Below are 19335 nucleotides of genomic sequence, written 5' to 3'. Positions count from 1 at the left end.
CTTTTTTAAAACAAAAATACTTCCAGTATATGTAACAGAGTAAAACTAAAAGGTGATAAATCCAGTTTATTTATCATATTTAACATTCTGCTCTTGCTCAGATGAGGATGATGCTCTTTTCTCCATCTACCGTGGGTAATTAACAGCCTATTGAGAAATCTCTGCGAAAGCAGAAAAGCCTTGTGAGGTGAACGCTATCAGTCAGCGAGAAATAAACATGCAAATCAGACCTTCGTGCATATTGGTGCTTTTCATAGTGTTTTGCGGTGAGTTTTTCAGATAGTAATCACTTGCTCTTTCTCTCATTTCTTATGGTCGTAGGTGTCTATAGGCAGCTAGATAGATAATCTCTTAAAGTATCTGATTAGAAACTTCAACTTAAGAAAGGGTTTTGAAAGTGTTGGTTCCAGTTACAAGATTCACATGGTCTTATGACATTCTACACAACGTTTTCTCTTACTGCTTTTTTAAAAGGTGCGTATAACTAAGTAAACTTTCACCACGGGTTTATCTTTAAATACAGACCATAAATTACAGGATAGCTAATCCAATAAAACTGGCATTTCATTTTGTCGCAGGCATTTTAACTACTACTTTGTGAAAGACTTCAAAATTTAAGATACCAATTACTAATCAGTTAACAATGCTCCGTTTCGTACTCTTTCAATATATTTTTTTTGTGTGTGTGTGTGTAATTTTGGGGAAAACCTGCACAATGGATTTGACTTTCTCTTAGGTATCTACTTTGGAAACAGAACTGCTAAAATGGCATGGTGAGACATTTATTCAAGACAGTCTAGTTCTGCAAGAGATTCCCATACATAATGCTTCCACGTATGGTATCTGCCTGAAAAACTGCCGTTTTTACCATTTTCCCCACAGTCTGCCCACTGCTTGGTTATTGCCAGGGGACTGACGCTCCCGACCTCCCAGCGGCACCAGTCAGCCCATGTGTGCTGAACAAAACAGAGCAGGAACCGGATTCCGGCAAGCACCTTGTCCTCTGGCAAGGAATGAGGACAGGAGGCGTTTGAACGAGGACTCCCATGAGGCACTGACCTCTTATGGGCAGACGAAGTGTAACGCTCAGTATAGCAAAAATATTGTGGCCTTTCTGAACTGGGTTTTTGTTGTTGTTGTTTGGGGGCGGCAGGGCTGGATCTTACACACATATTTTGTGAAATTTTGTCACATGATGTAGAAAGATAATTTCCTCAGAGGGAGAAGCTCCAATCTCTGCTCTGCTAAACAGACCTGCAGCACTTCCCGGAGTAATGTTTCTGATGGCAGCGAGACATTACAGGTTGCTTGTGTCTCAGTGGGCAAGGAGGTGAACTGAGCAGTGCGAGGAACGGCGTCGTGGGTTGTAGTATTTAAGTGCCTGTAGCCCAGGTGTCAGCTGACAGGGGTATTGAGGAGGCTTGAGAGAGGACTTGTGATTGATGTTCCCAGTGGCATCCATATGAACAATACATAATTCATGGTTGAGCTACAGAAAAAATAACTGCATGTGGTTTTTTGAGTCCATCAGTACGAGGTTTCAGACTCTGAAGGATTCTCCTCTGGGCTTTCCACAACACACTTACATTGTCATCACTGGCTAATGGTTTTGCGTGCAAGTGCTTAGCAAAATCTACAGGAAAATAGAGGGGGAAACTAAGGGGGCAGGGAAGAAGGAGGTTGAACAATATGTCACAGCAAAATAGGGTTTTCATCCTAAATACTGTCATGGCAAAGTGCTTCACTAACTGCTCTCCTGAGGCACCGTCTTCATTGGGAATTTTTGCCTGAAAGTAGCGGAGAGTAGAATTGGGTATGAAACTTATTATTTATGAGAAATTCTGAGCTGCCAGGAGTGTGATTTCCAGCCATTTTTCAGGCTGTAGGTTGCAGTGACCAATGTAGACAGGTTAAAACCTGGTTTAACCCATGCCAGCATCCTCATCATCAACCCACTGACTGCTCTGGAGTGCATCTGTTTCTCATTTTGACCAGGTACTGCATCTCAGCATAAAAAAAAAACAAACAACTTTATCAATCAGAGCTTAATAAATTTAGTATGTTCCTATAGAAAGTTGTTTTACTTAACAAAATGCTTTTGTCAGACATGACCCCAGCAGTGTAGACCTGCAGCAGTGTTGATAGCTGCAGATGCCACCGCTTCAGCCGAGCCAGGATTCCAGAAGTACCACTGATTTTTCAGAAGGCCAAGATTTTACCCGTTATATGTGCACACTTGCAAAGGAGGTGCTGTCAGGAGAAATTAATTTCTGTGGCTTTGGAATTTGGAAACAAATTTAGGCTGCCATAATATAGACAAGTTTATACTAGCAGCCTGATTATAATTAAATGTTTGCAAATTTGATTATTATAATAAACTTTTTCCAGCTGAATACAATCTTAATAATTTTGTAAGTCACAAAAATACTATTGCTGTTAGTTCATTTCCTAATTATGCCCGTTATCCATCTCAGCTATCTAAATTTTTTCCAGTGTTAATCATGATATTTTGACTTTCAAATGATAAAAACCAGAGGATGGATGTGCTGCAGGGAGCTACACATGGTCTTCCCTTGCCCCCCCGCCCCCAAAACAACCCCAAACCCCGCAAACGCCGTAGGGCTGCCTTGGCTGTGGTAAGTGAAGTCGCAAACTTGCTTCGTACTGAAGACAACTGAAAGATGGACACTTTTCAGAAAATACATTTAGCAGCATGTGTTCTCTTTCCTAAGTGACCGGATAGTTTTCTTGTTTATGGATAGAAAAAAAAAAAGTACAGCTTGTTATTTGAAATAAGTTCCTTCCTTTTCTTATGTTGAAATCTATAAATACGTGGGGGTTTTTTTTCCCCTTCTCCTTCGCTTTGTATTTGTCGACTCACCTGTTACCTCGGGTCAAGCTGCTAAAATAGGAGCAGAGTCTAGAAGATGCCTGAGAAAGTTTAATCTACGAAGAAATTACCACGAAGTCCAAACCGTGTGTAGTCCAAGGAGAGCTCGGAGGTCCAGAGGACAGTGAGTGCCGTGGCTTTTCTCTCTGGGTTGCAGCGTGAGCTGCCCCAGCCCGCAGGGAGGTGCGGAGGCGGCGTGAGCTCTTCCTTTGCTGGGGCCCTGTTAGATGAGGGGGAGCAGTTCACAGGGTAAATATGTCACAAAAATGGGAATTTGCTGGCTGATTCCCTGTGCTTAGATACAGCTGCTGGCAAATGGTGCGCGGCATGTCAGCACGGCGAAGCCAGACAGGTCCTGCGTGACAAGTGACAAGTGAAGAGGTATTTTTAACACCAGAGGTGGTATCTTAGGAGGAGCTGGTTTTTGCTGACCACAGGACGGATTTTCTTTCTGCACACCCCCTGATGCCTCAAAGTAATAACTCCATATTAACTACTATAATTTCTCTAATAATATCTCTTCTCCTTGTTAATTTGTCTTTTCAGAAAGCTGTATTGGAGTCACTTATCAGTATCTATAAAAAGACAGAAAAAACATAGAGAAGTAAAATAGGAATTTTCAATGAGTAGCTGCGTTTCTGTAGTTATTACTTAAGTTTATCACTAAACTACTGTACAAGCACCACTGGGCTATATTCAAGTTTTCTGTAGACAAGAAGGGGGCTGTCGCTATGTTAATAGAAGACAAAAGTATAACATAAATATATGCCTCCAACATTACAAAAACTTAGAAGTTATATTTTTCTGCCTGGCAGGGAGTTTATGAAGTAAGAGGCCACATTGTTTTGTTTTTTTTCCATGCATGCTTATAAGTTTGTGCCAATATTTAAGTTGGGGTTTTTTTGGGGGGGGGCGGAGGGGAGGGGAATATGTATATAATACAAATTTCAGGACTGTTATACCATGCAAAGGAGAAGAGTAAAATCTCAAACACACGGGGGCACCAGTAGCTCAGCTCGGGCAGTTCACAGCACTTCACTTCCTAATGGGAAACGTGAAGTCCTATTTTCATTTTGCAAATGTCCCCTCCATACATTTTCATTGCCTCCTGTACAACTCAGTACAACAGAAAGCCCCTTGGGCGCTTTGGGGGCATTTGATTTGGTTGTTCTGTTTTTATTTTTTTTAAAAACATTTCGGACAAGATGATGGTTGATAAAGGCGCTGGCATGACAGCTCAGAGGGTCTGAAGTTTTCAGTCGGCAGAAGAGGCGTAATGCTGTCAACCTCCGTGGCAACATTAAATGATGTCTCTTAAATCTTGATCGTTTGTAGGAATAAGGAAATGTGGTGCCTCTTTGGGAGGCTTTTGACTCTCCTGCAGAGACTGCTCGTAGCTACTGAGAAAAGGCTGGGCTTTATTTGATTATTTTGAAAGGAAATAAATACCTGATTATTGTGTTAGAAAAAGGTATTTACCATTTGCCTGACTGAGATGATAAAACTTGAAAGAGTCTGGAACACTATGTTAATATTTCTGCTGACAACTGGTAGCGAATGACTTGTCAGCACAAACTCCGTACAGATAGCGCTTTGCGTGAAATCTGCTGCCTGTAACATTACGCGGATTACTTGTGCGTGTTAATAATGTCTATTTTGTTTACATTTTTCTTGATAAGAAAACTAAGACAGACGCTGCTGGATTACCTTGCTGTCTGGCCTGTAACATACCTCCAAGACCGCCGCTTCTTTCCTACAGGGACAGTAAAATCTTCTTAGTACAAAGTTGCCAAAACTTCTGCTTATGAGCGCACTCGTTGAAACCAGCGCGGAAATGACCTTTGTACTGGTTTGCTTCTGTGTTAGGATGTGCTGTGCCTATACCTGAGTATGTTTGGACTTCCTCGAGCGACCAGAAGCAGTAACCGTTGATGTCTGGGGGTCAGCGAACAGGGCAATGTGATGCCTGCATCCTCTTTGCTCTAGGTGACATCCTCTGCGCCAGCGTCCGGGGATGGCTGTGTAGGAGCCGCCGGGCTGGGGCAGACCTCCCGCAGCCAATTCTGCTGCTTCGGGGCGCCTTTGTAGTGTCCATTTAGTGCAAAGAGACCACACAATTGCTTGGGATTTGGGTTATTGTAGCTGTCCTATAGAGAAAGTCCTGCTGCAGTTAAGACACAGTTATATTCACATTGGGACTGCTTTTACTGAAGCACACATGACTTCAATCAAATGCTGCGTTATGGGCCTGACATTTAACAAACAAAATCAAACCCCAACATCACTCTACTAGTCTCTGCTTTCAGGGTTTGTTTTTTCTTTGATTATTTTTTTTTTTTTTTGCAAATACTGAAACAGACCAGGAAATATGATTTCAAAATTTAATATGGGCATCTCAGATTTGTAACATAAAATGAAAATGGTAAAGCTACACTTTTTAATACGTTAATATGGTAGATATCTGGATTTGTATAGATCTGACTAAAACTACCTATCACTACCTATCTGACTAAAACTACCTTTGTATTTAATTCCCCAAACTGTAATGTCAAATGTAACCAGAATTTGGGTATCAGGCAGTGGTGCATGTTGTAAGAGAGGCAGTTTAGAATGCTAATTTCACAGCTCTGTGAAGAAATTGCATCTAAAATTATTATACCTGCAACTCCACAAACAGCAAAACAATGAGGTGGCATGACTTGATTTGTTCTTCATTAAAGACAAGCGCTTGAAATGTTGGCCCATAATAACCTTGCTTCCATATCAATTAGTAAGCCACGACAAGCAGTGAATAATAAGAAAGCAAAGTTGCTCTGCGGAGGTGGTATGGTGCTGCCTCAGCGCGATTGACGGCTTTGCCCCTTGAGGAGCAAGAGCAGGGTCCCGCACAGGCTGTGTGCGCTACCCCTGCGGGCTCTGCCACGGTTGAGCTTGGGGAACTGCCCTTGCTCGATGCCCCTGTGCTGCAGGAGGTGTGCAGGCACGGCTGTTGTCCCTCGGCGTGTCTGGGGAGAGGCAGGGAGAATTCTCTAAATGAGTGGGCTTGGCAGAGAAGCCCAGCTAGTGGGCAAGAAGAAAAGCCTATTAATCCCTGTTTCTCTCTAGATCTTTGTTATTTGCCCCTGGGTCTGACTGAGGGACCTATTCAGCTTTGAGACTTCAAACCTTTTCTTGAAAGCCACGTGCATCTAGCAGCCCTCATGGCTGCAGGAGGGAATGCACACGTCGCGTCCCTCTTCTGAGGAACCAAGAAGATAAAGTGACTCCAGCTCTTAAAAACTCCCACTAACCACCGTTACATGGTACAGACTACTGCTGCTATTCGTAACGTCACCTTTAAAAGGTGTCACCAAAGGAGAAAGCAGCTTGAGATGGGACTCCTTCAGGGAAGAAAGGTGGCAGGTCTGTAGGGGTTTATAATTAAGTACCTAAAAATCATACGCCTAACGATAATTAATCAATTAGAGTGGGATTTGTAGCCACAGTTATATTTTTGTACGTGTAACTAAAGGGAAATAATCCAATAAGAGAGGTAAGAAACCTGAGGACGAGAGGGAATGTGATAGCTTCTGTATTGTCTAATGCCTTATAGTGCTTCTGTTTTCTAGTGTTGGCAGATGGTATATAGAAATTTAATATGAAACTGTTAAATTTTATCTAGCAATGGAATAGCGTCCATAAGTATTTAAAAATCTGTCAGTGAAGATCAGTCAAATTATGATGAGCTGTTGTTTTCAGATTTTTTTTTGCCCTGCTCGTCTTTCACATGGATAAAATAAATCCTTGAGTCCATTAGTTAGGTTTTGTACCTTTTTTTTAATTGTTCTCAAAATCTCCTGCTCCCATCTGAATTTTAAATTAACTTGCAGTAAGAAAAGCTTCTTAAATTTATTTGGTTCTATGAAAAGATATTTTGGAAGTCTAGATGAAGAAGAGATTCTTGCTTTTCTTGACTGTGGTGTCATGTGCAGGAGGTAGGATCTCTGGCACGGTCCGGGGTTTCCAGAGCTATTATACTCTCTGTGCTTCCCATGGTGCGTACTTTCAGCAGTACCCTCACAGCTGCTGCAGGGATGAATGAGAAGAGGAATGTTCTCAGCTGCTGAACAGGAGGGAAGAAGCAGCTGGTGTCTCCCCTTGGGATGCTTTAGTACATCAGGTTAGCTGGCCCGAGTCCCTCTTGCTGCACCAAAGAGCAGCAGTGGGCCTGGTTTTACCTGGCAGGGCTCTTCATCTCACCGCTCTCTTGCATCTTCAGCGTGTGCCAACGGTTCTGTTCGAGTGCAAAAGAAACCTCGTCTTGACTTGGGCCACGTTGGCGAATAGGAAGGCCTCTGCTTTTGGAGTTGTGAGTCATACTGGCCCACCAAAGCAGAGGCTTGGGAGCCTTGTGGCCCCATGCTGGTGTTGTTCACTAAGAGGTCGTCTGGGGGGAGTTAAAGAAATCTGCCCTGGTGGCAGCCATCAGACAGGCATGCAAAGCTTTTAAACGCTTCTGCTGAAGAACCATCTGGGACTTTGAGACATCTGTATAGAAAATGGAATGGAAATAATCTGAACGGGAAATGAACAGGAAAGCTTTGTGAAGCGCAGTGGAGCAGTAGACAGAAAACGTGGTCCTGTTCTGGACAATTCTGGTGCCCCCGTGCTTCACATCACAGGATTGAAAGCAGTATTTCTCTATGAGTGTGTTGACGTTGATGGAGCACCTTGGCTTCTCATGCAGCTGGTGTCAATGCCAGCAAACAAAGCGCTCCAGTCTTTCCTTGGCACATTTACATTCATAGGACTGAAAGGGCGTCCTACCCCTCATTGGATAGGCTTCCTTTTGTCGCCCTGTTTCACAGAGCCGTGCACTGCACGCGTGGTCGTTAGCAAGGTGACGTTACGGCGGCTACAGGTGCGTGCGGTTTGCTGGCCGTGCCGTCCCTTGGCTCTGCTAACTGGAAGCCAGTGCGGCAGAGGGGGCCCGTTGCCGCGCGCTGCAGGTTGCACCGTCTTTGTAAAAAGGGTAAGCTTACCCAGCCGGCGAAGCGCGAAAGCTTTCTGCTCAGACTGAAAGGCAAATTAATAGAGTCCATTAGAGGACCGTTCAACCAAGGGAGGCATAAGAGATTGCTTTTGCACTCTGCCAGCAAGTGAGCTGCTCGATTTTTAATTTTTTTTTTTAATTGTGTGTGCAGTTTGAATAATGAATAATAATGGCATATAAGCTACTGTTATAAATTTATTTTGAGAGGGGCATGGGCATTACTTTGTTCCTAACCATTTCACAATAAAAGCACTTCATATCTTAAATATTTGTACTGTTTGCAATTAAAATATGGGATGAAATGGAATTATTCACTGAAAGCAAGGTCAGTAATTGTGTGATGTATGTGCTTAAGGCTTTAGAAAACACATTGAAAGGAATTTGTCCCTCTGCAGAGAAAAAGAAAATCAATCTTTATAGTTTTAAGAAACTGTCATTAGGAAGACAAGCTGGCTCTGGAATCTGGGGTGCTTGAGTGTGTATGGCTGTAGTTTTCTTAGGTTTTCTGCGGCATGCTCTTGAATGGTTAAGGAAGTTGGCTCGGTTTGTATTTTACTGTTCTCGGTTCTTCTATGCTCTTTCTGCTTCCCTGATCTCTTATTTAGCAGCTTCTGTGGAATCGAGAAAATGTGATAATTTGTAATTTTGTCAGTGCCCCTCATTTCCTGATCTTAATCTCAGCAGCCAGGATAGGACTCTCTAGGATGAAGCTAACCGAAGGCGCATGGGGGAAGCGGCATTGGGACTGTAAAGCTTTTAGCGATGTTAGAAAGAGTAAGGAACATGACAATGTATTTTTTGCATTCAGGTATTTTTTTGACAGTTTGAATTAATCAGATTCCACGATGGGGGTCTTGCAGACAACAAAGGAAAGGAAAAGGGAAGTCAGTGGATGGTGTCCCAATTTAAGATACACAAGCACCAGGAAGCATTCCGCCAAACTTGCCTTTGATTAGGGATGAGATGTCACTTCTGAAGGTGACAACGACACAGCCAGGGTACATACAGCAAGAGGACTGGCGACGGAAGTGCAGGATAGTATGGAAAGCTGTCCCAGTGAAAGGCAAAAGAGCTATCTCTGTACCAGAGAGGACGACTGGAAAAAAAAAAAAAAGACAATTTTTCCTAGTTATAAGAACAAATAGTCCAGACGAACAAAAGCTTTTGCAAAGTAGTTAAGGTGGCATTGTACCTCTGAGTAATAACTCTTTACTCCCTCAGGAATCTTGCGCAAATGGGGTAAGGTATGCCAGGCTTCCCCTGCAGCTCATATTTGCTTGGCGTTTGTACAGCTCAGGACCATAAGAGGTGCAGTTCTTACTCAGGGGGAGTGTTCCTTTGTGCATCTGGGAAGGGCTTGGACACTTCAAGAATCTGCTTCATGATGTTTAAGAGCAAAAATATGAAAACTAGGGCATCTAACATGACTCTCGAAGTAAAGGTCTTTAATTTGGGATCTGGGATGTCTTCACTCACAACAGGTAACAGCGATCCATTCTATTTTGTATCTCCTCGCTAAGGCTGGCCAAGCCACCTCTTTTCTGAATTTGGAAGTGGGATAACCCTATCTACACAGTGATAAGGGAAACTGTTCCAATGAGACTGAAAGGCAAATTTGCCCTGTTATTTGTCTTTAAGTGGTCTGTAGTCATTTTCCGCTTTTGAAAATCTATTCTCACTGACTTTCTTAAAATTACTGTTCTGGGGGGCAGCCTTGCTGTTTGTATTTGATGTGGAGGATCGCTTCTGAGAGCAGGTTTGTTCCAGTTGTGCTGTGCGCTATCAGTAGATGGGTAGCAGCAACTAGAACTTCAGTGGGCTAACAGCATTTCCATGGGATGTGTTTGATCAGGGGAATACTCAATACTGGCAGAAAACTAGTTCTTTGTGTTTTCTCCCCCCCCCTTCTTTTTTTCCTTTTTTCTCACCAAGAACGGAGTGGTTGTGTTGTCCTCCCACCCATAAAGACAGTATTGCTCCTGCAAAGAAATGAGCTAAAACATGGGCACTTTGGATTTTTACTCATTCCATCTCTAATTGAGATGATATCAGCAGTTGGTGCAATGATTAAAGACTTTTTCCAGAATTACAGGAAAGGGGAGAGGCATTGTTCCATTTTTCTTTTCCACCCTGCGACAGTTCAAGACTAGTGCCAGGAGGTGGTTACTTATACATATATTTTAAATGACATCCAAAGCTTACTTAAGACAATACTGACCTGAGTCCAAAAGACCTAAACTTCTAGTTTATCCTGTAGGGATGTAAAATAACTACATGCTGACACAGAAATCGTGCACGTGAAAGGGAGCTGGCTGTTCTGGAAGGTTGGGGTTATTTTGCTAGTATGTGGCACACAAAAGCCAGTTCATACAAGAAATAAGGAGAGACGGGAAAAACATACATTTATCTAGCCCATCTTTTTTTCAGTACAAACATGTTCTCTGTGCTGTTCTGGATTTTTGCTAGTCCAGTTTCAAATAATTTAACAATGGTGTCTCTCGTGCTTCCCTTGGATAGAAAATTATGAAAAGTTCCTCATTATTTAGTAGTCTTGTCTGTCCCTTTCCGTCTCTGCCTCAAGGTTCACTAGGCCTATCTTACACTATTTTTGTAGCTAACTGTGTATGTTTGTATCACGATATTTTGATGTGGTAGCTGAAGTGTATTTAATCCTAATATGTTCCTTCTAATCAGTATCATTACAATACCAGAAGTAATGCAGTTGTGAATTACTGTGCATAATACCCCTATTTGGTTTATTCATAGCATTTCATTATTATTATTGCAGTCGTTACTGAGCGCACTATTTATCAGAGTTTATAAGGAATAAGCTTTGCAAGCGCTATTAAATCACTCAAGTGTGCTAAATTATGGCACCAGAGCAGGTGCTATTGTCTCCAGCTCTTTTGGAAAGAAAGGAAAAACCCTTAAACGATCCTGGACATTTATATCTAAAGGAAACAATCCTTTATATTAATATAAAAAGATTGTTTTGTACTCAGTCAAGGCAATTGTTGGCAGTCGGTTTAAACCTACATGTATATATAGCGCACTGGAGTCTGCTAAGTACCTGTGTTTTCTTTATGGATGGAGCTTTGGTGCCAAGAGGTCTGCACCACATACAAGGTAGATACGCTTCTATCTGATGGATCGTCCCATAGTGCACCTCATTGTATACAGGATGTTCAAACACGTATTGATTATGTGGTTCTGTAGTTTACAGCAGAATCATAACCTGATGCTTTTAAGTACGTATATGCAATCAATCTTCATGTGAAGGAGCTCAGTACAAAAGAAGTATTTTATGCTCTACGTTAGATGTTGGATGAAATGACATTAAACGTATGTTATCCATTTTTTAACCTCATCACCATAGCATTATTGTGAATCTATACAGTTCTTACAGTATCGTCTTTGTGTTGACTATGGACTGTAAATGTATAATAAAGTTCATAGCGTGTATAATGCTATTCTGGTTTTAGTACCAGGGCTCATGGTCAGCTACAAGGGAAAAACCTCATAGAACACAGACGCATATGATTTTACAGGGCTACTTTTATGTTTGTTACATACCTGTAAAACTTTCCTTCAACGTTGCATTACAGAATAAGAAGCTTGTACTTGAGGGGGGGGGAAAATTAGCACATTTATTAGGTTTTAGTCCATCATGCAGATAAAATTGAAACATATATATTTATAGACTAATTTGCTTCTGGTATTATAACGCCAGCTTTCAACTGATTATTTGCAAAATACAGGCAATTTGACTCAACTACCACTTCTAAATGTAGAAATGAATACAGACTTTGTCAAGACTACCTTATGTTAGCAATTTTTGAAAGTCATCATGTTAGCTTACAATGCCTAGCTGTATAAAAACTTATTTAGGCTGACAGTATTTGTTTGTAAGTTAGGACAGGAGTACTTGAATGATTCTTCTGGAGCAGCTTTCATGTTCAGGGGCTTCACTCCAATCTTTTAGAATAGAATAGAACCACTGAGGTTGGAAAAGACCCCTAGGATCATCAAGGCCAACCGTCAGCCCAACACTACCGTGTCTCCTAAAGGGAGATGCTGCAGTCATTAACTTCATCTTGCCATGATGTTGTCTGGCCATGTCTTCTTCAATTACTAGTCGCTACGATGAACAGTAACGGTATTGGTGACTGAATATGATTGTGTAGCAAATGTATTAAGTTCTATTACTGTCTCATGTTTCTTTGCATTTTTTAACCTATAGCTTACATAGTTAAGGAAAAAACCAACGCTAAGATTAATAATAAGTGGCTGATTCTGTTTCCTGGTTTCATTTTTCATTACTTAACCCTGTGACCTAAATCAGATAACTTATGTTTCTGAAAGAGGCGCTTGAAATCTAAACTTGGATCTGTCTCTATAACAATTATATGTGTATATATATAAAAATCTAAGTCTGGATTACTTGAAGCAACTAAGGCACTTACACTTTTAATCTTGTGAAAAGACAGTGTGTGTAAATCATCTTTGCTAGGTGGTGCACATGAGGGTCTCCAGCACTTGGGTCCTTATGGCAATATCCCAAACATTGTGGCTGAGCTGACGGGAGATAACGTGCCAAAGGATTTCAGTGAAGATCAAGGATATCCTGACCCTCCAAATCCCTGCCCTATTGGAAAAACAGGTAATTTTGCTGTCGCCTTCACACCTCTGGCTTTACCGTACTTCCAGTCTTCCAGCGCTGTACTAGGCAATATGATGCTTGATCAGCAATGGGTGTTTCCTTTCATTCTCTGCCCCAGGAGCAAAAGTGTTGAGCGCTCCAGGTGGTTTAGGTGAGATTATTTTTTTCCATATGTGCGCCTTCTGTATCGCTGTAAGACTGCTAGAGAAGGTCAGGCGGAAGAAATCCTCTTGCCCTCAGGGTAGAAGATAGTGAGATCTATGATGGCATCTTGTTCCTGAGGGAATTCATTTTTAGGCTGGCCCCTGAAAAAAAGTTATCGTTGCGTACAGATGAGATTCACCCTTATTTTAGAGACTTCCATTGTGCCAAGAGAAGTGAAACTGTCCGCCCCGATCTCCAACCCAGACCATGAGTCAACATTTAAGATACCTTGGCTCCAACCCACGTGGCTTTACAGCTGGCTGAGGGCGTGTCCGTGGGAGCAATGGCGAGCTGCGTGGCTGCTGCCTGCAGGCTGGCTCTGGCAGTGCCGCCTCAGGTGCCCGAGCGGCGTGGTACCCGAGACCCTGGCCCGTCCCGCCGCCTGCAGCGCCGCGCGTGCCAAGCCGGGCGGGTGGCTGCTGCTGAAGGCTCTCTAGAGCGGCCCTGCGTGGGCGTGATATAGACATTCCCCTGGGGAACTGGTCTTTTCCCTGTTATCTGAGCCGAGGAATGACTTCCAGTGCTGAAAGTAGTAGTAAAACACCCATTGGCTGCCTTGGGAGCTGGAAGCGGGAATGAGCACTCTATTTTTCCCTCAATTTTTATTTGTGAGCTGAGAGATCCCTTCAAAATCTTTTCAGTTTCGTCTTCTTTTATGTTGTTTGGATAATGCAAAACAGTTGTCTGTGTTCTTATTAAAAATGTTCTAGCTAGCTTAGAACGGATCAAAAAATAAATATTTGTCATGAAAAGGTTTGCAGTGTTCTTTAGATTTCATTCAAAAATACGGCAAAATCTCTAATAGTCTTCCCTTCGTGTTTTCTGTTACAAGCCATTTGGTGATAATGCCTGCATTTCTTCTGAAATAATATCTAATCTTCCATTTTGTTCAATATAGTTGTTGTCTGACAGGTTGCAAACGATGGGTTTAGGTTTTCTCACACATACAAGCACACACGCTGACTTTCTATCTTCTGTGCTTGCCCACTAGACTTCTGTTAGTGATTAGGTAAATAAATTAAAAACCTGGCATCCAGATAAATGCCACTGAAAATCCCTTCCGTTTTTCTTTCTTAGGTGAAATAAAAGTTGTTAGCGAAGCTCATACAGTGAGATCTGAACCCAGGGGGAATTCTCAGGGAAGTGCTGCCTGCCCAGATAAATGGCTCTGTCATAGGTACGCCGTGAGTGAAGATAGTATCTACTAGGATTAGAGTAAAATGTTTTTCAGAGCCTTAAATGGAAATTCAAGTGGGGACTGTGTTATGCATACAAATTACCGGAGGCCTTCCTCAATCAGGTCTGTGGATTTGCTTAATGGAAAACAATTTTTCCAGTCACTGTCTATATATGCGCATTCCACAGCAGGAATACATAAGCCTGGAGCACTTGAGCTTGAAGACTTTTGGATTAGCGGTTGCAGAGGGCACACGTATGTCCAGCTGTCCTTTGTGTTTTCTGCCAAAAGACACAGACGCTCTAGAAGGTCTACCACATATCTGTTGTCACCTGCTTCTCTCTTGAGGTGACCCTGTCCCTGCTGAGCCTGAAATAATTTTAAGTGCTGGTAGTTAACTTTAGTGGTTTCGGAGTTACTTAGCCAGTATGGTTAGTTTTCCTCCTGTTTCCTATTGGCAACTTTATTTTTTCTCCATTCTAAGGAGAAAAGAGAGAAAGCAGGATCTGTTGGACTTAGAATAACCTCCTCAGCTCATTGAATCAACTCATTTTTAAGTCAAGTCTCTACCGTTTCCCACATCTTAAGGGAAAAAGATAAACCATCTGCAAATCTTTTTACATGATGATGACACGAGGACAGGAGGGGAAGTCCACAGGTGTGTCCCCTGGAGTGCCTGCGCTCTGGCAGGTGTAGCTGGTTGGGTGCCCAGCACCCTGCCTTGGGCAGTAGGATCGCCTTGGGTACGCCTGAGAGGAACTCGGACCGCGAGCTCCCCAGGCTGACAAAGCAGAGGGAGCTCCAGGGAGAGACTCAATCCAAAACACTACTCTGGCCTTGAGGTGCTGAATCTTTGCTTAATCTAAAGATGATTTATTTTGGTAAAAAGTCCATAAGCTGATTTTTTTAAAGAGTATTATCCTTGATGTGACACTGCAAAACCACCCACTGTGATTAAAGGAGGTTTCTGGACCCATCAGATTAGCTACCAATCTGCAGAAGCATCTTCAGCGTAAAACTTTTTCTCATTATATTTTTATGAGATCTTATGATGCATAAATGATTTTCAGCTATTTTGAACAAGGTAGTAAACCAGAAATGGAGTTCCATGAAGAGCTACTCATTGAAGGAAATGCTGTCTTTGCTCACAGCATTGTTTTACTGCGGGCTTCAAAAGTATTGCCTCACTTCTACAACTTCCTGTGGCCATTTAAAAATGAAAAGAGTGTTCCCTTCTAAATTAGAATAACATGCATTTCTATGCAAAATCAAACTCAATCACTAATTTAAAAGAAAAACAAAAAGGAGGGGGACAGCTTGGAAAATAATTTTGTTTAGTTTTGAAGTTTCATTAAGTTGTGCTTTTTAAAAAAAATAAATATATCCTGACAAACTGCTTTTAAAAGAAAAAAAAAATACCTGACATTTTCCAGTCATCATCATCTTAATTTTTTTTTTTTAATTCCATAATAGCATTTAAGAAGTTTGCTGGTTAATGTGGTATATATTGTGTGTTTCAAGGCTACTAAGCACTCAATGCTTTCTAACATACTTTTGCAGTTGATGATGGGTGTCTAGAAAACACCCCAGACACAGCGGAGTTCAGCAGGGAATACCAGCTGCACCAACACCTTTTTGATCCGGAGCATGACTATCCCAGCATGGGCAAGTGGGTGAGTGCATGCTTCTTGCTTGTTTTTGTTGCGTGTGAAACTGGGTATTGTCTGCTGCGTGGGATACTATGAAACCACAGGGAGAATATTGTGCTTATTGCTGGAAAAATTATCACCCTAAGGGACACTTGTCAAAAAGGTGAACTTGCCGTTAAAGATATAGAAATAATGCCTGGGATGGATGAAAAGCGCATAAAAATAGAAAGTAGAAATCCTTGTCTTACCACCTGTCCCAAAGCATGACAACTATATATGTGCTCGAGAAATGCAACAAATCACATTTCAAACTACAGTGAGCATGTAAGCAAAATCAGTGCTGATCTTCGCACAAGGTTTCAAAACCTAAGAGGGCCCCAATTTGAAAGATGATTCAGGTCCAGTGACAATTCACTGTTCAGCTACTTAGATGCTTTAAACCAAACCAAAACAAAAAACCAAACCCAAAACCAAAAACGGAGTGCAGCGGTGCCTAAACACCTTAAAAAATTTACGTCCAGACCACTTGCTCTAAGGAATCCTCTCTAGCTTAAGGATTTTGGAGGACTTGATGCTGCTTCTTCCTCTATTCAGGTTGCGCACTATATTGTATTGAAAACCTATTTTACACATCGCCTATAATAAATACAGCAAGCTACACATCTTGCTCTTGAGTGTACAAGGACTTTAATAACTCCAGCTAGACTTTTTCTGCAGGCTAGAGGCTCCAAAGAGGGCTCTGCTGCTTAATCTTAGATTACATCAGTTAAATGTCCAATCCCAAATCCATCTTCAGGCGCCAGGAAAACAATAACAATGATCATAATTTATGCTTCTAGAGCAAATAATGAAATCTCATTTTACATTGTTATAATACTTTACTTAAGATTGCCCTAAACCAGTGCTCTGTAAGCATATATCGATAAATGGACATGTTTGGCAGCCTCTTCTGCTGTAATTGTGAGACAATGATTCATTGTTCATAATCAAACCAGTGTAAGATTTATAGTCCTAATTACTTATGTGAGTGCTAAATTTCTAGAGAGAATCATGCCAAAAATCCAAATTTTTGGAAACTCGTGTTGCATTCTGAGTAATTACCATCAAAGGTTTTCATTTTAAAAACACCAGATGGTGTACTTTCCTATTTATGCCAGATAATGCTGTTAGTTTTCTTATTATTCATAAGTAATTTACTTTCATAATACCATTTTGAAGACTATAAGAGCACCCCTCTAAATCTTTGGCCTATAGCAATATTTCAGAATGAAGCATACGTACTGCGTTGTCATCGGCAACATATATACTTAAATGGTAGGTAATCATTAGTGAATGCTGGCCATTTTTCTTTTCTCCATTCATCACTACTAATTCAGGGGAAAAAGCTGCTCATGCATGGATTAAAACAGACTGTTAGGTACTAAACAGTAATCATATCTAGCTGCAGCATAGCCAACTCCAGATCTTTTTAATTAGAGGTGAAACAGCTGGTAACGTGCATGAGCAAATGTTCTGCCGAGATCCAGGAGAATCGCCCTGGTCGCCGCCTCACTGTATATTACTACACCTTAAAAAGAGAAATACAATGGTATCTGGTTTTGTGGCTGGTTTTGTTATTTTTGTCTCTCTGGAAAAGTAAGAGCAGAAAAAAAATAGCTCTAAAAATTAGCTATTTGAGACTTCATAAAGGAGAGGTAAAGTAGACCAGATCTTTTAGGTCACTTACTGCCATCCGGATTAAGTCATAAATGACCGACGCGGCCGACCGTGGGCTGCCCAGCAGGTAACTGGGTGCATCCTCATCCTCCCACTGCCCCCAGCCAGCAGAATTCCCTCTGCCCGCCAGCAGCTCGTTCCCACTTCTCCCGTGGAAGGGCCTCGGACAAAATGCCCCAGGGGCTGTAACGCCTGCGCAATTCCAGGCTGCGCTTCCACGAAGCCCTGCCTGCTGGGAACGCCCTAGGCCGTCAGTGCTGCCCGATGCCCTCGGAGCCAGCGCCTCGCCGGGACCCGCGTGAGCTGCCGTGCGCTCGCAGCTCTCGGGGAAGCTTCTCCCCTGCTTTTCCCTGCCACAGAGCAGATGAGGCAGCGTCACAGTTCCTACTGACTTCTCCTTCCAAGGAGCCAGCCTGCATTCCTTAGCGCAACCACAGTAAAACCCAAATTACATTAGCAGGTCAGGGAAAAAAAAAAAAAAAAAAAAAAAAGGCCTGTGTGCTCATGAATAATGGGAAAGAAACAGGTTGATTGGTTTGTTTCGGTGACAGATGTTCATGCTTGCAAAGCTGTGGGACATCTGCAGTACCCTGCGAATAGTAGATGCGTTTCTTAAGGGTAAAACGAGTCCAGAAACTGTCTTACATGCAAAGTGTACAACCCTCTGTAGATGCTAACTGTGTGTAAATACTGCTGATACATACAAAGATATGAATCTATAAATCATGATAAATGTATACTGGGTTAAGAGAGGGAAGAAAGAGGAAGAATTTTCCTGTCTTTGGCAGAACTCTCCATATATCAATATGCCGACATATGGGAAGTCTTGGGAACAGGCTCTGTTTATAGGGCAAGATAGAGAGTTTATACTCTCCTCTCCAGCCCTGAAAACTCTTTTTCTTCTCCATATATGTGGAAAATGTAGAGGGGACAGTGGGAGTAGTAAGATGAGGGACTTTTGGAGGTTTCTACCATAGTGCACAAGTATAGTTTCTACAACTTCTGGCCACAGAGGTTTTGGAGATTTTTCCCCTTCAGTTCAGACTTTTCCTTGCAGGGGACAGGTACTTTCCATTTGAGTCTGCCTTTTCTGCACCTTGCAACTTGACTAGATGGTCAGAAGAAGTGGTGTTGGCATCCAGAAAGACTTGCACGCAGAGAGTTTACAACACACAATTTAAAAGTCTGAAACCCACTTATATGTAGGTTGTATATTTACTGAAGCCTGAAGTGTCAACCATTACCAAGCGTAGGGGTTAAAAGGAGGGAAGTTCAGCTGTGTTTTCTGACACCAGTATCAGTACAAATGGAGAATTAAAAGCAACTATGTTTTCCAGCAACATTTATTTTACTGAAGCAGTGGGCAATACTTCACTCTCAGGGTAGAAATAACACCAGTTTTACTTATCAGCTACAGTGGCAGGATCCGAGACGGTACAAAGAAAGGCCAATGGGAAGCAGGGATGGAAACATTTGACTCCTTGTTAAAGAAGTTGCCATCTCTGGCTTCCTAATTTTAATGAAATCCTGAAGCTAGTCACTCATAAATTTCATTTTATTCCAACTTCAGTTACAGTGAGCAACGTTAAATGCATCATTCTTTGCCAGCTGATATTTTTAAATATCTGGATGACAGTGGTGATTATTAGGATGGGTTATGATAGGTCTGGTACCTGTCTTCAACTTCAGGCAGTAAATACAGATTGTTTAATTCAGTATAGTATGTTTGGCGTAATAGAAATTGTCATGCTTGATATTCCTGATAACACTGTAAATTGACTGGAAAAAAAAGCCCTCCCAAGAGGAGGCAACCTTGCTAATGCAATTTTCCTTTTCAGTTTTGCTTAATAATTGTGCAAGTCCAGAATACAGAGGTGTTGATTTTTACTGATTTAAATTTCAGAGAAGTCTGAAAGATTTGCGGGTAAATCTCTCTCTGGCATTAGTTAGTTGGTTGTAAGCATTTTAACTTCTGAGTTTTTTTCCACGCAAACCCCAACCTGTTGT

The 19335-nt window shown here is 41.9% G+C and overlaps 1 protein-coding gene and 1 long non-coding RNA gene across 4 annotated transcripts in view; one reads left to right on the top strand and one right to left on the bottom strand.

The window, feature by feature from the left end:
* The window catches only part of SCG5 (secretogranin V), a 28837-nt gene that overhangs the window by 3118 nt on the left and 6384 nt on the right, over positions 1–19335 (top strand). For both annotated transcript variants that reach the window (XM_064460140.1, XM_064460141.1), the window contains exons 3-4: positions 12433–12582; positions 15524–15636. In XM_064460140.1, coding sequence (XP_064316210.1) covers positions 12433–12582; positions 15524–15636 — 263 coding nt within the window. The remainder of the gene's footprint in view (positions 1–12432; positions 12583–15523; positions 15637–19335) is intronic.
* On the bottom strand, positions 100–4744 carry LOC135314983 (uncharacterized). 2 transcript variants are annotated; one of them, XR_010374386.1, is made up of 3 exons: positions 4622–4744; positions 2962–3359; positions 100–2250 (listed from the first exon to the last, which is right to left on the bottom strand). It is a non-coding gene; the product is annotated as an uncharacterized LOC135314983 (long non-coding RNA). The 2 variants fall into 2 exon arrangements; XR_010374387.1 differs by having other exon boundaries at positions 2962–3245.

Source organism: Phalacrocorax carbo, chromosome 9 (assembly GCF_963921805.1).
Source record: "Phalacrocorax carbo chromosome 9, bPhaCar2.1, whole genome shotgun sequence".
Classification (NCBI taxonomy): Eukaryota; Metazoa; Chordata; class Aves; order Suliformes; family Phalacrocoracidae; genus Phalacrocorax; species Phalacrocorax carbo.
The sequence above is the reverse complement of the archived record's forward strand: the minus strand, read 5'-3'. Positions and strand labels throughout refer to the sequence as shown.